This window comes from Sphaeramia orbicularis, chromosome 24 (genome assembly GCF_902148855.1).
Source record: "Sphaeramia orbicularis chromosome 24, fSphaOr1.1, whole genome shotgun sequence".
NCBI lineage: Eukaryota > Metazoa > Chordata > Actinopteri > Kurtiformes > Apogonidae > Sphaeramia > Sphaeramia orbicularis.
Genome location: NC_043979.1, coordinates 24,729,058 through 24,746,288, shown reverse-complemented (window position 1 = coordinate 24,746,288; position 17,231 = coordinate 24,729,058). Strand labels below are relative to the sequence as shown.

The 17,231-nt window shown below is 37.0% G+C and overlaps 1 protein-coding gene across 1 annotated transcript in view; it reads right to left on the bottom strand.

Annotated features, from left to right (window-relative positions):
• Positions 1-4,626: 4,626 nt before the first annotated feature.
• fndc4a (fibronectin type III domain containing 4a) overlaps positions 4,627-17,231 on the bottom strand; it is a 36,783-nt gene continuing 24,178 nt past the window's right edge. Inside the window, exons 4-6 of the mRNA XM_030129237.1 lie at positions 16,671-16,760; positions 9,053-9,186; positions 4,627-5,712 (exon numbers count right to left, since the gene is read on the bottom strand). Of these exons, the coding sequence (XP_029985097.1) occupies positions 5,671-5,712; positions 9,053-9,186; positions 16,671-16,760 (266 nt within the window). The 3' untranslated portion in view covers positions 4,627-5,670. The remainder of the gene's footprint in view (positions 5,713-9,052; positions 9,187-16,670; positions 16,761-17,231) is intronic.

The window sequence follows — 17,231 nt, the reverse complement described above, 5'->3', positions numbered from 1 at the left end:
GCTGTCAAATTCCACTCCCACACATACATGTTATAACTCAGCAAATGAAAGAAGCACTGTCATGCTGTTTCCTGGGCAGCACATTCAATAAACCTGTGGATGTAAAGAAACATGAGATGCAAAAAAAGCAAACCTATCCATGCCTGTTTTATAGAGCTATTAACTGTTTTGCAGAATACCTTGGAAAAACTGAGACCAATACGATCATTACAAATGTGTTATTTGTTCGTGGTGTCCTGAGATCTGCAAATGAACAGTTCATTTAGTATTCATGAGTGTGTTCAGCATTTAATTGCCAAATTGCAATCCAGCATCATTTTCAAATGGATAATTAGCTTCTGATAAGGTGCCTCATGTTGCCCTAATGGCTTTATATTGCACTGGAAGGGCTTGTATCATTTTATCATGACAATCCATTCAGTTTGGCTTATGGAGGTTGGATACACTGTAGTTTAAACTGATTTTCTTTTGTTGTCATAACTGTGTAGATAGTTTCCTGCATGCAAGCAAACCATTTCTGCTTTATATGGATTTGCAGTGCTGAAATGCAACTGGCCCACAAATTATTTTCATGTAAGAGAGGAACTGAATAAATGTCCCTCATTAAAGTATGTTTTTATGGATCAAAGCCTTCAGTTAATGACAAATGCTTACAGAGCAATAGTTTTCAAAAGTAGCATCAGTGCACTTATTAGAGCATTGGACTTCAAAGATTTACACATTATAACCGATTCAATTCAGCTACACATAATTCATACAGGAGGGAAATTCATACAAGAATATTACTTCTTGCCTGTTGACATTATGTTTTATCGGTTTTGTGTGCACATGCTGTGAAAACTTCACTACTGCATTAACTACCCATCGATTTGTAATATCCCATATCTGTTTGTGCAGATTTTCTCAAAATATTGTGTTCTAGATTCATATTTTTCTTCCTGTATTTTCCCATTTGTAGCCATGATCACAGTGTTTTCGTACAAATCATTATTTTAGCACAGGTTTTAATGTACATTAATTCATAATAGAGTTTTCATTTTGCCTTTTAAAATGGATTTTAGTAAGTTTTTATATGTAAAATATACAAACAAAAATACAACACCCTGGTCTCCTGTCTCTTCTGAAATGAAATTCCTATTGTTATGAACGGTGAACAAACAGAGGGTGTGTCATGTCAATGATATTAATTAATGTGGAAAAAGTAACAAAGTGGTGAAATAACACAGAGTCCTACACAAACCCTACAGTTTATCTATTGATCTGTTTATTTACAGATAAAGTATATCTCACATCTAATATCTTAACTGAACCTTATCTTTGCCGAACAGCCCATACATCATCTAGATGTAGTCTGCAGCTCTGCACTGACACAGACAGAGGATAAAAAGAGGGTAAAAGAAGGTGTACAATATTAACTATTAATCCCTGAGATGCTTTAATCACTTTCTATTTTAAGATGAGTGGTATACTTAGATACAACTGTGTAATTACATTTTTGATTAGGAGCATTTGAGTTTAAAGGTCAGCTGAAACGACTTATTGAATGGTCTTTAAAGTAATAGCGGACAATCTTTAATGAATTCTGGTCCATTGTGAATAAGTGTTGGAGCTGTCAGTCAGATAACTAGTTTTTTTTTTTTTTTTTGTTTGTTTTTTTTTACTACAAATATAGAGTGTATAACTGATGAAAGGCACCAGACATTGTAAATACAGTAGCTCTCTTTGTGTTCGTAATGAAGTGTGAGAATATACTGTAATCCCTGGTAGTGTGACTGATATTGAGTGGATTACAACTGATCTGTGTCACTGATGGATTCATGACAGCCACTCATCCAGCTGAAGAGCTTTAGCAAGACATGACTTTATCTCTTCAAAATCTCTATCTGTTATCCCTTACATCAAATTGTTCCCGATGTAATAAATGGCTTCCTCTCTGGAAACGTAGGAGTTAGAAAGCTGCAGTGTTCGTAGACTTGAAGCTGTGGTGTTGATGGTGTTTTTATGTCCACTTCATGAAAAAAATCATAATTGCCTTGCAGCATATTGGATAACACTTCACAATAATGGTACACGAATTATCATGAATCCATGCATTAATTCATGCATGGAAAAAAAACATGAATTCATGCATGTGGTATATCATGAATCATCAGTAATGTACAAGAAGTAATAATGAGTCATGCATGAATTCATGAAACACTGATGTATTAACTAATGTATTAAATAAGATATCTGAATAATCATGATTCATCTTTTATTCAGCATGTTTATAGTGTTCGTGTATGGGTCATGTTAACTTTGTTGTTACAAATGACAACCCAAAAAAACACAGCAGCATAAATGAGGGCTGAACGATATTGGAAAAAACTGACATTGCGATTTTTTTTTAACCCTGCAATATATATTGCGATATGGAAAAAATACTCAGGAGGATATAATAGCTGTGTGGTGTCGATGGAAATGGTCAAACTAATTAGTTCGGTTTCCTCTCGTTGTGGCAAAAGGTGCAAGACACTGTCGACACAGAACATGTGTTTCAGTATCATCCTTCTTGCAGCTGAAATAATTCCAGATAACTGATGTTGCTTTTCTTTTTGGCATCAAGTCTTCATTTACAGTGCTTTTCTCTTGTTCATTGCTCATTTTTCAATGTTGTTACCAGTGACTCACTCCAAACTGATTAAGAACAATTGTGATTGGTGGATCATGGTACCCAGGTTGAACTTAGACGACAACACGTTAAGTTCATTTGCCTCCTACATTGCAGGACCTGCAATGTGACTATTGCACACACGTACATTACAATGTCAATGCTCAAATGATATATTGTACAGCTCTAGCATGAATGTGTTCTATTGAATTCCAAGTGGTGTCATTAACTAAGCATTATTTCATCATGACTTTATCATGTTTGTGCCCCGCCAAATAAAGTGGTGACATGAGCTTTCTTAAACAATGAAAATGATGCTTTTTCATGCATGAATTCATGATAATTTGTGCACTCTTACTGTAAAGTGTTACCACACATAATTCAAGTCATCTGAGCGGCATCCACTCAGGCTGTAGAAAATCTACTCCATAATGCAGGATTTTGTCTAATCAAAGAAGTTTTCAGACTGGTAGGAGGGTTAAATACGTATATTCCCAAATTCTTGTGTTGTTACCCCTTAATTTCTCTCTCTCACCTTAAAAAAACATTTATAAATATGGCTCTTAATAGATATATGAACTTTAAGTCTTAAGTTTGTATGCAATATTTAATATTTATTTCAGCATTCATACTGTTTTCATTGTCGGTGTGAATATGCTGTGTTTGTTAAAGTTGAGGACGCGCTGTAAGGTAATGTATAGAGGGTAGGAGAAATAAGCAGAAAGCTTCAGCTTACTCCTTTTCAGTCTGACAATAAATTAATTATTTAATTAGTGAAGTTTCTATTATAAATTTTCATTTCATGGAGTGATTCTTGGATCTATGGATTGGATGGATCTGTGAACTGTGTTTGTTCTTCAGACTGAAATAAAACAAGGACACAAGAAAAACATTAAATAATTCCTGCTCCTGCATCTTTAGAGCAGAAAAACAATGAAGTGAATTTTATATGTTTCATATGACTCTTATCTGTGCATGTTGTTGGATTCAAAATACTGTAGTATATTGTAGCATAACCAAATTCCACCAGTTTAAAAATCAAATGATGTTTAATGATGACAAAGAAAGAAAGAAAGAAAGAAAGAAAGAAAGAAAGAAGTTTTCCAAGTATTATTTCATTCTTGAGAACCTCTTTAACAAAGATCCATCATTTAGAGTGATTTGAAGTGTGTCACCTCTTGTATGTGGGACAAATTGTCATTTCCATAAAGACTATTTCACATAATGAAATGCAGATAATGTGTCAGACATACAGGGTGGGGAAGCAAAATTTACAATATTTTGAGGCAGGGATTGAAAGACAGTGTATGACCAATTAGTTTATTGAAAGTCATGAGAATTTATTTGCCACAAGAAAATTTACATAATAGAAAATGTTTTTATTCTATGTGTCCTCCTTCTTTCTCAACAACTGCCTTCACACGCTTCCTGAAACTTGTGCAAGTGTTCCTCAAATATTCAGGTGACAACTTCTCCCATTCTTCTTTAATAGTATCTTCCAGACTTTCTCGTAATAGTTTTGCTCATAGTCATTCTCTTCTTTCCATTATAAACAGTCTATGGACACTCCAACTATTTTTGAAATCTCCTTTGGTGTGATGAGTGCATTCAGCAAATCACACACTCTGACGTTTGCTTTCCTGATTACTCATATGGGCAAAAGTTTCTGAAAAGGTATGGATAATAGTGTTAGGTATGATTATGACATCAATATATGTTTGGTTTCAAAACAACTGACGTAGTGCCTGCTGAGAAAAAACAACGAAATGTTCATTGTAAATTTTGCTTCCCCACCCTGTACATGTAAGCACACGCAACCCCTCCATGCATTGTGAACATTTTCTCCTTCAGATGAAAAACCAACACATTTAGAGTAAGTTAATTATCGTATCATCATAATATCACTACTTGGAAAGACTTTCTTCACATTTGCAGTAAAGCTTGGCATGCAATTTTCTGAGTCTTGGTCTGCATTTAATATACAAAATGCACCTTCGGGACTTTGGATGAGCTTTTTTTGTGTGGAAGTCCATTATGCATACAGTGGAAGTATGAGTAAGTCCATTACATTAGCTGAAATTAGTAACTGGGCATTTAAAAGAAGGTTTATTTCACACTTCAGATAATGTAGTTGTCAGGAAGTGTACAAGGACTAAAATTAAATGCTGTGTGATTAAAGATAGGAGCAGCAAAAAAGATCAAGCAAAGCATTTATATCTTTTCATAATATATTGTTCTTTATTTCTCCATTTTGGCATCTAACTTTGAATACACATCAAATGCTATTCTACAAGCAAATGACCTGCATGCAACTTTATTAAGTAAATGAATGAGATATGTATCATATAGTCACAATGCTTGTTATATGTGTAATATGAAAAAAATACAGTGTTATCAAATGGTGTTTTAATGTGAATAATTAAGAAATGGTCTCTGTTGGTCTTTAAAATGAATTTATGATACATGTGGTTGCTTTCCTCTCCTATTAGCTGCTCACAGCAGGTAGATAACAATATACATTTCTCAATTAGGCAGCATATCAGAGTTTTTAATGGAAAAACAATGAAGTATTTAGATTTAATTGCCTATAACACAAACATGGTATCTAATTGCACATGCCATTATCAAAAATACACTGCGTATTTAAAATCATGGAGACAGGCTTCCCAGAGATGATAACTTTTTTGTGTCTTGTATTGCAATAACATACAAAGCACCCGGCAAAGACGTAAATGTTAACTGTACCATGGGTTAACATTCATTTATGTTCTAACGACCTGCAGGAGGTTTCTGCTAGCTACTGCAACATGTGTGTATTTGTGTGTAGCAGTGTTTTTAAATTTACTGTTGCTTTCCTACAAATACTGTACATGTATGTGTGAGTCTTTTCTGTCCGAGTCACTCCTCTTCACAGATGAATCCCTCACGAAACCACATATTCTGTCTGTTTTTCCCTCAGAAAGTTAGAGAGAAAGTTAAAAATGCATTGACAAAACAAGAGAGCTTTGTCTTCCTTCTTCTCAGACTTCAATGATGTTGATAGATGGTACAGAGGGGTGAAACTGTAAAAGATGACACAAAAAAAATACATTACCACCTTATGTTTTCTTGCAATGAGGCGATAATTTGGTAACATAAGAAAAATGCACTGTCCCAGCTGAATCAGTGATACAAACACAACTAGAAAAGCACTTGGAGAGCGCAGACGTCCACCAAGGCAGATCAATCGTCCCCCCCCTCCCCCGATCACCACCAAAATTTGATTATTTGTTCATTGTGCAAGTATGAACATTTCCTGAAAATTTCATCAAAATCCATCCATAACTTTTTGAGTTAGCTTGCAAACAAACAAACAGACAGACAGACAGACAAACGCCGATGAAAACATAACCTCCCTGGCAGAGGTAATAAATCCAAATTTCTGCTGGCCACTGCAAGATTTTGGTATAAAAGTTGAAACTTGTATCAAGAGACAAATTATTTGCTTCACACATTGGTTAATGTGTTTCTATTGTTAAAAACACATTAAGGATTTTCTTTTGAAACTAAACAGATTAAAGAGTCCAGGGTAATTGGCTGTTTGTCAGGTCTGAATCAAAACTTACAGAAACCTCACTTCATCAATATCCGCCCACCTAATGAGGACTGGAAAAAGAGATAAGCCAGTGCAATTAGAAATCCTACAACTTTGCCCCTTAGTTAATTTTAGCAGTGATCTTTGTTAGGTCATCACCGATGATGCAAATGGTCTTGTTTATCAACGGGCACAGGCCTCATTACAGATGCCTGACTGTCTGTTACTGTTTTAAGACATGTCTCACACAAACACTGAGACACAGAAAAAGTATTTTTACATTTTTCAAGGCATAGACTTTGGAATTTTAGCTGCATTACATTTTCTAGAGCATTGATTATCTGTATTCCTATAATCTGTGTCTCCTTTGCCTGTATTTGCCTGTTTTTGTAAGTATTTTGCACTAGTAGTGTTGGCTGTAGAATTCTCAATTTTTCAGTGTCAATATATATCATAATTTATATCATTTTTATGCAGCTGTTGACTTTTTGATATACTTTTATTCTAGATTGCTAAAAGAGACGATGGCCACCTGAAGTAGAGATGTTCATCTATGTAAATGCTACACTGGAAAAAATCTAAATCTTACCAAGTGTATTTTTCTCATTTCTAGTCAAAATATCTCATCACACTTAAAATAAGACATAATCACCTAAAGAGTAACTTTTTATTGAGATATAATAATTAATTTTTAGATAATAGATCTTGAAAATGTTATTCCAAGAAATCTTACCAAGATAATTTTCACTTGTTCCATTGGCAGATTTTTGCTTAATTCAAACTAAAAATCTGCCAGTGGAACAAGTGAAAATGATCTTGAAATGAGATTTTCCATATCTATTGTCTAAAAATAAGTTCTTATATCTCACTGAAAAGTTACTCATTAGGTGATTATGTTTTATTTTAAGTGTGATGAGATATTTTGACAAGAAATGAGAAAAATACACTTGGTAACATTCAGATTTTTTGCAGTGTAAGCATTTAATATAACCTAATCTGGGGTTCAAATATTTAATTAATCAGTGGTTGATGAGTTCAGACAATTATTTCATTAATATTCACAAAAAACTACTGACCATTGTGAACATATGATAGACAGAACAGGGATAAGCATACATGCTTTGTGCAGCCGTGTGTAAATTATGTTTGCTAATCGTATTAGTGGTATGTGGCGTAGTGGTTAGCACTTCCTCCTCACACCTATCTTGTCTGTTCTTTCCATCTCATTTCCTGTGATGGTTCTGCATTTATTTTGAATCTTTTTCTGTTTCTAGTTTTATTTTTGTAAATTGGTGTTTGATGTATGTTTTTGTTTTGCTTCCCTTGTGTTTCCCTCCTTAATTAATTACTGTCTCCACCTCAGTGTGTTATACCTGTGTCTTTTTTATTCCAGTACATAAATGTATGTTTACCATGCCAGATTGTCTATTGTCTCCCCTGTATGATTGGTTTGTTTGGTGACTTAATTTTTGTCATTTCCCTTTGTACTTTTGTCTCATATTGCTCTTGTAGACTTGAAGCTGTGGTGTTGGTGTTTTTATGTCACTCCAGGCAAAAAAAATCATAATTGCCTTGCAGCATATTGGGTAACACTTCACAGTAACGGTACACAAATTATCATGAATCCATGCATTAATTCATGCATGGGGAAAAAAAACAAAACATGAATTAATTCATGTGGTATATCATGAATCATCAGTAATGTACGAGAAGTAATAATGAGTCTTGCATGAATTAATGAAACACTGATGCATTAACTAATGTATTAAATAAGATATCTGAATAATCATGATTCATCTTTTATTCAGCATGTTCATCATCTTCATGTATGGGTCATGTTAACTTTGCTGTTACAAATGACAACCCAAAGAAACACAGCAGAATAAATGTGTTCTATTGAATTCAAAGTGATGTCATCATTAACTAAATAATGAAAATTATGCTTTTTCATGCATGAATTCATGACAATTTGTACACCATTACTATAAAGTGTTACCACATATTGTAATTCAAGTTATCTGAGTGTTATCAACTCATTCTCTGTGTTTTCAGGCTGTAGAAAATCTACTTCATAATATAGGATTCTGTCTAATCAAAGAAGTTTTCAGACTGGTAGGAGGGTTAAATATATATATTCCCTGCTATGCTGTTTTTGTGAATTGGTATTTGATGTATGTTTTTGTTTCACTTCCCTTGTGTTTCCCTCCTTAATTAATTACTGTCTCCACCTCAGTGTGTTACCTGTGTCTTTTTTATTCCAGTATATAAATGTATGTTTACCATGACAGATTGTCTATTGTCTCCCCTGTATGATTGGTTTGTTTGGTGACTTTGATTTTTGTCATTTCCCTTTTGTACTTCTGTCCCATATTGCTCTGTTTCTGATCCTTGGGTACAGATTGTTCTTGTGGACTTTAACCTATTTGCCTCCGACCTTTTCTCTGCTCAGCCTGTACCATTACGTTTCCTCCCGGTCCCCCAGTATCCCTCGCCATTAAAAACAGGTAAACATAAGTGAATTCTTTTTTCAGTTTCCAAGGTACTGATGGAGATCTGGAGTTGGTCCCTGAGCACCTTCAATGGCAGCTCACGGCTCCTAATGTACTAAGTGCTAATGCTAGGTGTTATGTGCATTAGAATGGTAAAAATCTGAGTTTTCCTACGAGGATAATAAAGTGAGATAATCTTTAACATTTAAAAACTTTTGCAGCAACAAAATGATTCTTATTAAATGATTATTAAGACAGTGCATCATTTTCACTGGTTAACAGGACATTAAAACATCTGATGTGATTCTGATCTGAGTCTGAATTCAGGGATGTACCCACTTTACTCCTCAGAAGTCCTCCACTGTGGTGCTCTGGCGTGCTCCTCTCTGATGACGGTTTGGCCTTCTCCTTATTGTTGCTGGAGTCATTATCCTTGATGATGTCATATTGCCGGCAGAAGAGGGCAATAACAGCTGCCAGGAGATGAGAGATGGGCACACACCAACACACACACAATGAGGACAGGGATTTAGTCAGGAGGCGTCAACTGCCACTCACAGATGTGTCACCACTTCCCCTAACTGAGCATGTTGATAGGCCATGTGTATAATGGAATTCTACTCCCAAGGGAATATGAGGGCTATGCCTTTATCTGAAAGCTTGGAAGACAATAATTCTCCTTGGAGTTTGCTTTGCTGCATTTTGCAATCTGCCAGATGCAGCTCTGCCTCCAGTTTGGATAAGTACTGTACGCTCACAATTAACGTCCCTGCTTCACAGAGGTTATGAATTTATATGAGAATGATATCATTAAAAATTAAGAATCCCATGGTAGAGTTCCTGCTAATGAGAAACAGAGCTGTATGAAATACTGAGTTGTAATTTATTTAACTAACGAATTATTATTTATGCAGTGTATAAGTGCTCTGTAATATCCGTTATAGCTATATGTCATAGCCTGTTTGGTGCCGATGTGTGATGTCGATGTTGCAGCCTGTTTTGAATTTATTACAGGGTAAGACAATACCTTTAATAACTTTACAGTGAAGTTGGGCATTATTGTGTTTTGATGACCCAAACCCTAGCCTACTTAGCTTTTGAAAGATTTTTTTTTTTTTTCTTAACTCAGATACACTAAGTAGACAAAAACACCCTCATTATTCAGTTTACTTTGATCAGAAAAAATGAAGCCAATCTGGAACTATCTTGAAGTTGCTGATGTGGGCTTTCTTTCATTTACATTTAATATCTCTCTAAAACTATTCAATATTTTTTTGTCCAGGAGTCATTCTGGATTCATTTAGACCCACTAATAACTGATCAGGTGGTCCATCACTGAATTTTTCCTCTATTGGTAAAATATCAGGCTGAACCAGAACTTTGTACTCGGAGTTGGATTTTCTCTTGAGTCAGACTTTACATGTTTATGTTTATTTAGTAAAACATATTTTTCTTTCTGATATACAGCTCTATCAATGGGTGACATCACATTTCCTCCACAAACAAAGTACAGTCTATGGGTCGATCTAATTCATTCATTTACAGACATCTAATGGCGAAGCTTCCATTTGCGACCAAATTATTAGCCTGTACCCTTACATGCAGTGGCCACAAACAATCATGTGAAATTACCTATTACAGCAATAGGAGAGTCAGTAGGTTTTTAGTTTTTTGTCATGGGATTTTTGGGTTCAGGGGATATTGATTCTAGCCATAGATTGTAAATGACAGAAGTTGCATCTAAATGCTAGACGCTAAATGTAATAAACCGCAAAAATAAAAGAAGAGGAGGCAGCAGTTTGGAACTTGTCTGGATACATGATGGAACTTGACAACTCACTCTAAAGTAACGAAAATACAACCATTATCATTTTTGAGGAAATATGTCTATTATGAATATTATACTCCTCCCCCTAAACATTATGTTGTAAAAGGGAAAACACAAATACAGAAAATATAACATTTTGATTTTCTAGACCTATATTTTGTCATTTTGAGGATGGAATGAATAAGACTAGAGTGCCTGCAAATGAGCAGCATGAACACACCACATGAAGATATTTTTCTTAACCACTGACTTCTTAACTTCACATCCTCTGTGTTACTTTGGTTCTCCTCATTAGTATTATTTAACATCTCACTTTGTTGCACTGAGGCAGGCACCCCTCCTCCTGGCAGCCTGTCAGACATGCCACTTCTCATTGTGCCTCAACACTTCATTATTCAGTTGACTTCCTCAAAGGAGCATGAATTTATACTTGGAGGGAAAGCTACGATACAGAGAACGCTCAGGGAAGTGTGATGTTGGTTTGACATGACTGTAGAAAAAAACAGAAACAATCCCAGGGGATGCTCCAAATTGTCAGCCTTATTTCTGAGTGACAGTCACTTTGGGCTTTGGAGTTTCATTTAATCGGGATCATCTGGGTGTTGTCTTGGTCGACTGAACTTTGATTTATAGCTTATTGATTTGTAAGTCAATTTATTTATTTAGGACATGCAAAGAAACAAAATAAAACTAAAACAAAATAACATTTAAATGAACAGAATCTGTCTTTAAGGACAAATAAGTCTAAATTTGCATGGTTGCAAAGGAGTAGGAAGAAGTATAAACTTATTTGATTCTACCCCTCAAATACTTTTACACCAAATACTTACATCTTTATCAACTTAATTCACAATGAAGCAATACGTTTTTCTTAACCCATAAGGTCCCAGTGTAACATTTGTGGTCATTCCCAAATGAATTTTTCTCTGTATTTAACCATCCTTTAGTGATTTATCACCATTTATTGTAATATTATTTTCTGTATTTTGTGTTTTTTCAGAGAAAAATCTGGTATTTTCCAACATTCACTGATCATGTAGATGTTCATAAAAGCTCTGAGTAAAGTTGAGTTATTATATCAAAAACAGAGAAAACCTACGGAAGCGTATTGCATTCACAAAAAAAAATAATTTCGGCTCTGTTTTTCTGAATTAATGAGATAATTATCTCATAATTACGAGAAAAAATAAGTTAAAAAAAAAATCGGCGCTGTTTTTCTGAGTTTATGAGATACTGTTTCCTGAAAAAAAAAAAAAAAAGCTCTGTTTTTATGAGTTTATGAGATACTGTTTCCTGAAAAAAAAAAAAAAGCTCTGTTTTTATGAGTTTACGAGTTACTGTTTTCCGAAAAAAAAAAAAAAAAAAGCTCTGTTTTTATGAGTTTACGAGATACTGTTTTCCGGAAAAAAAAAAAAAAAGCTCTGTTTTTATGAGTTTACGAGATACTGTTTTCCGAAAAAAAAAAAAAGCTCTGTTTTTATGAGTTTATGAGATACTGTTTCCTGAAAAAAAAAAAAAAAGCTCTGTTTTTATGAGTTTACGAGATACTGTTTTCCGAAAAAAAAAAAAAAAAAGCTCTGTTTTTATGAGTTTACGAGATACTGTTTTCCGGAAAAAAAAAAAAAGCTCTGTTTTTATGAGTTTACGAGATACTGTTTTCTGAAAAAAAATAAAAAGTGGCTGTGTTTCTCTGTCAGTGGGACAGTGGTCCCTGGTCCAGGCAGGAGCTCCTTCTATCTGTGCTGCTGAAAGCCTCTCGGGGGAGCGTGAAGTTGTTTCCGTTCTCGTAACCGGTTCCGATTACGGATCATGGAACTAGTTTCGTTCACAGAAATCAGAACCAAGCCCCGCTTCGTGCACGGATCAAGCCCTTCAAGCACACCGGCGCTCGGAGCCTGTAACCCGGCTTCCTGACAGGGCACGACCGCGGTGATGGGAGTTGGCATTAATGAAGTCAAATAAAATGACATTCACCAGCATTAAAGAAAATATACACAGCAGAAGAGTGCAAATGTGGATTCATTTATTTGTCGGACCTGATGGAAAGCATTAGTCAGAACTAGATCCATGGAGGAGCGGCTTGGTGTACCGGTTCGTCCCCCCTCCAATAACTTTCCATCAGGTCCAGGTGGACAGCTATCCGCTCCCCGGTGTGTAAGCCGGACTGGAGCGGGTGGACGGAGCAGCTCAACTCGACAGAACCCCGGCGCTCGGAGCCTGTAGCCCGGCTTCCTGACAGGACAGGACGCGGTGATGGGAGTTGGCATTAATGAAGTCAAATAAAATGACATTCACCATGATTAAAGAAAATATGCGTCTTGGTGTCCCGGTTCACCCCCCACCCCCGGACAGCTTTCCATCAGGTCCAGGTGGAAAGCTATGGGGGTGGGGGGTGAACCGGGGCACCAAGAGCTCCTCCACGGATCTAGTTCTGACTAATGCATTCCATTAGGTCCGACAAATAAATGAATACACATTTGCACTCTTCTGCTGTGTATATTTTCTTTAATGCTGGTGAATGTCATTTTATTTGACTTCATTAATGCCAGGACCTGGAGTACGCTGCTGACACCATCCTGCTCAGCACATCCTACAGTCAGCTGACAGATGCTCTGGGCAGTTACAGTGAAGAGGCACAGAAGCTTGGCCTCCAAGTGAACTGGACAAAAACCAACCTCATGCATGTCAGTGATGGGCCAGATCCACCTCCCTTGCAGCTTAGTAATGACATTGTAGAACCTGTCAAGAGCTTTGTGTATCTGGGGTGATGACAGACAACGGGGACCTAAAACCAGAGATTACCCGCAGAAGAGCCCTGGCAGCATCAGCTCTGATGTCTCTCTGGAAACCACTGTGGCGGAACCAGACCATCTCACGCAGGACGAAGCTCCGGATCTACAACTCTGCCGTCCTCTCCATCCTGCTCTATGGCTCGGAAACATGGCCCTTAAACCAGACTCTGGCTGCCAGAATAGATGGCTTTGATAGCAGGGCTCTCAGAACCATCGAAAACATCAGGTGGCCCCAGCGGGTTTCCAATCAGGTGCTTGGAGCCCGCACACGCCAGCCCAAAGCATCCAGCCTGGCCGCGCAACGTCGCCCCCGCTGGTTCGGTCATGTCCTCCGCCTCCCTCCTGACCATCCAACAAGAGCCATCCTTCAGTTTGACCCAAAGGCCGCAGACTGGAAACGACCACAAGGCAAGTCCCGCACCCGATGGCTCGACGTCATTGCAGGCGACCTCCGACAACATGGAGTTACCATGGAGGACGCAGAGCAGCTGGCACAAGACCACCAGCCATGGAAAACACTGGTTCACCTGGTCGGCCCAATGCACCGGGACGGGACACCCGCCCCATGGCAGGAGTCCTAGTAGTAGTGGTAGTCATTAATGCCAACTCCCATCACCGCGTCCTGTCCTGTCAGGAAGCCGGGCTACAGGCTCCGAGCGCCGGGGTTCTGTCGAGTTGAGCTGCTCCGTCCACCCGCTCCAGTCCGGCTTACACACCGGGGAGCGGATAGCTGTCCACCTGGACCTGATGGAAAGTTATTGGAGGGGGGACGAACCGGTACACCAAGCCGCTCCTCCATGGATCTAGTTCTGACTAATGCTTTCCATCAGGTCTGACAAATAAATGAATCCACATTTGCACTCTTCTGCTGTGTATATTTTCTTTAATGCTGGTGAATGTCATTTTATTTGACTTCATTAATGCCAACTCCCATCACCGCGGTCGTGCCCTGTCAGGAAGCCGGGTTACAGGCTCCGAGCGCCGGTGTGCTTGAAGGGCTTGATCCGTGCACGAAGCGGGGCTTGGTTCTGATTTCTGTGAACGAAACTAGTTCCATGATCCGTAATCGGAACCGGTTACGAGAACGGAAACAACTTCACGCTCCCCCGAGAAGCTTTCAGCAGCACAGATAGAAGGAGCTCCTGCCTGGACCAGGGACCACTGTCCCACTGACAGAGAAACACAGCCACATTTTATTTTTTTTTCGGAAAACAGTATCTCGTAAACTCATAAAAACAGAGCTTTTTTTTTTTTTCCGGAAAACAGTATCTCGTAAACTCATAAAAACAGAGCTTTTTTTTTTTTTTTCGGAAAACAGTATCTCGTAAACTCATAAAAACAGAGCTTTTTTTTTTTTTCCGGAAAACAGTATCTCGTAAACTCATAAAAACAGAGCTTTTTTTTTTTTTTTTCGGAAAACAGTATCTCGTAAACTCATAAAAACAGAGCTTTTTTTTTTTTTTTTCGGAAAACAGTATCTCGTAAACTCATAAAAACAGAGCTTTTTTTTTTTTTCAGGAAACAGTATCTCATAAACTCATAAAAACAGAGCTTTTTTTTTTTTTTTTTCAGGAAACAGTATCTCATAAACTCAGAAAAACAGCGCCGATTTTTTTTTTAACTTATTTTTTCTCGTAATTATGAGATAATTATCTCATTAATTCAGAAAAACAGAGCCGAAATTATTTTTTTTTGTGAATGCAATACGCTTCCGTAGAAAACTTAAAAAAAAAAAAAAAAAAAAAAAAAGTGACTTTTTCAGTCAGATCTATCATTAACTGAACATAAATCCAGCGTCATTGATCAAACTCCATGGGTTTTACTGGTGAATCAATGTTGTAGAAGATGGCAGTGTTTCCATGGTAACTATGGAGCCTCTGAACGTCCAAATGGGTCATATCTGATAACCATGAAAAAAACACGAACTGCATTTTACACCAATTATTTACAGGTATTGATAGGATTAGTGGATCAACAGGTATTAAACAGTTTATATCAGTAAATGGTTTATGTTAAAGGGGGATGATTGGGTCTTTAAGGGTTAATTTAGCATTCAACCCACAACTACTACATAATACAGTAATTGAGTTATGCACAACAATATGATCATGGCAGTACATTCATACAGACATCAACAGTTCAACAATGTTCTTCAATTATTACAGTACATTTATCAATACAACATTATCCAAAAACAAACAGCCCTCATAGTCATTATTAAATACTGTACCTTCCAAGAATCAATTCTTCATATCTTTTTCTAAACTGAATTATATTTGATATTTGTTTTATCTCCAAAGATCAATTTGTTCCACAGTTTTACTCCCCAGATGGCAATACAGCAAACTTTATGATGCACTTTATGAATCTTTAAATTCAGCTTTCCCCTTAAATCATATCCTCCCTCTCTTTCACAAAACATCTCCTGAATATTACCTGGCAGTAAGTTATTCTTTGCTTTATACATTATTTGAATAGTTCTGAACTCCAAGGTCTTGAAAATCTTCAATGTTAAACCTTCTGCGTTTAACAAATGCAGCTGTAGTCACTGAGGCTGGCAATAAATGTCAACAAAAGGCATGTACATTAGAAATATTCCATTAACTTGTAGCTTATTATGCAGGATTTTTATATCAGTTCCCCAGTGATAGCAACTGTAACATCTACTAAGTAACATCTGAACACGTGTAAGATTTTCACATATTAGACCATATTATCATCAATATTCCCTTTTCCATTGGACATCTGCGCAAAACTTTACCGATATTTACTAAATGTGAAAAAACAGAAGTGCGTAATGTCGTTTTTTCCATTAAATCACAAATGCGATGATTTGTTAATTTATTATCACGAGATGACACAAGAAGTCAATCCATAAAAATGGCGACGAACATAAATACGGTGTTGATTTACAGATATATTCATTATTATTGTATATTACCCCTCATACTAAATTAAAAAATGATTGGGTTTCCTGTTGTGTCCACATGTACATGCACATACACACACGTTTCTTCTTCTTCGCTTGTTGTAATGTCCATCAACATCCGTTTTTTTAATCCACCTGACTCTAGTTGCTAAAAAAGGTCTTTCCATTGTAGTTTTGCGTGACATACCATTTGTGCTACACCCAAAAAACCATCTCTTGCCAGCGCAAAAACTTTTAATCAAAAAATGAGACATTCGGCAAAATTGTTGTTTTTCCATTAGGTCAATTTTTATGCGCAAGTTATATTTGCACAATTTGAGGGTCAATGGAAAAGCGACTACCATCAGCCTATTAATCAAAGTATAAATCCATGTCTAGAGTTATCGTGACATATGTGTAAAATCCTACCTGCCCACATGACGAGAACCACCACAATTATGATCATCTCTCCTGTTTGTAGATGCCGGGACTTGTCCAGGCCCTGCACAGTGGGATCATCTGCAACAGAGGAAAGACAAGAAACCTATACAGACCCAAAGGGAAGATCTATAATTCACAGCTAGGAAATGTAATACAATAAAACAAATCACAGACGATAGCCTCAAACATTCCTAAGTCACTATGAATGAAACCTTACACCTGCACCAGGAGAGTTGGACTGCACAGCGGTTATATCTGATCTCCTAATAATATAAGATGTTCCTCTCAGATCCCACAGTGAGAGCTGGCAGAAAGGGTCATTCCATTTATCTCTAGTGACGGTAACGGCATTTAACAAAAACCGTAGTAGTCAGAGAATGTGGTGGGCATTACCACACGTCGATCCTGTAGCATTAATCCTCCTTTAAGTGGATTGACTATGGGCCTATTTCCACTCTCCAAACTATCTCTTATCCTGCCTGGATGGAACTCTTCCAGACCGCCACTCTTCCCAATTGCCTCGTTTAGTGAATCAAGTCGTCAAGACAC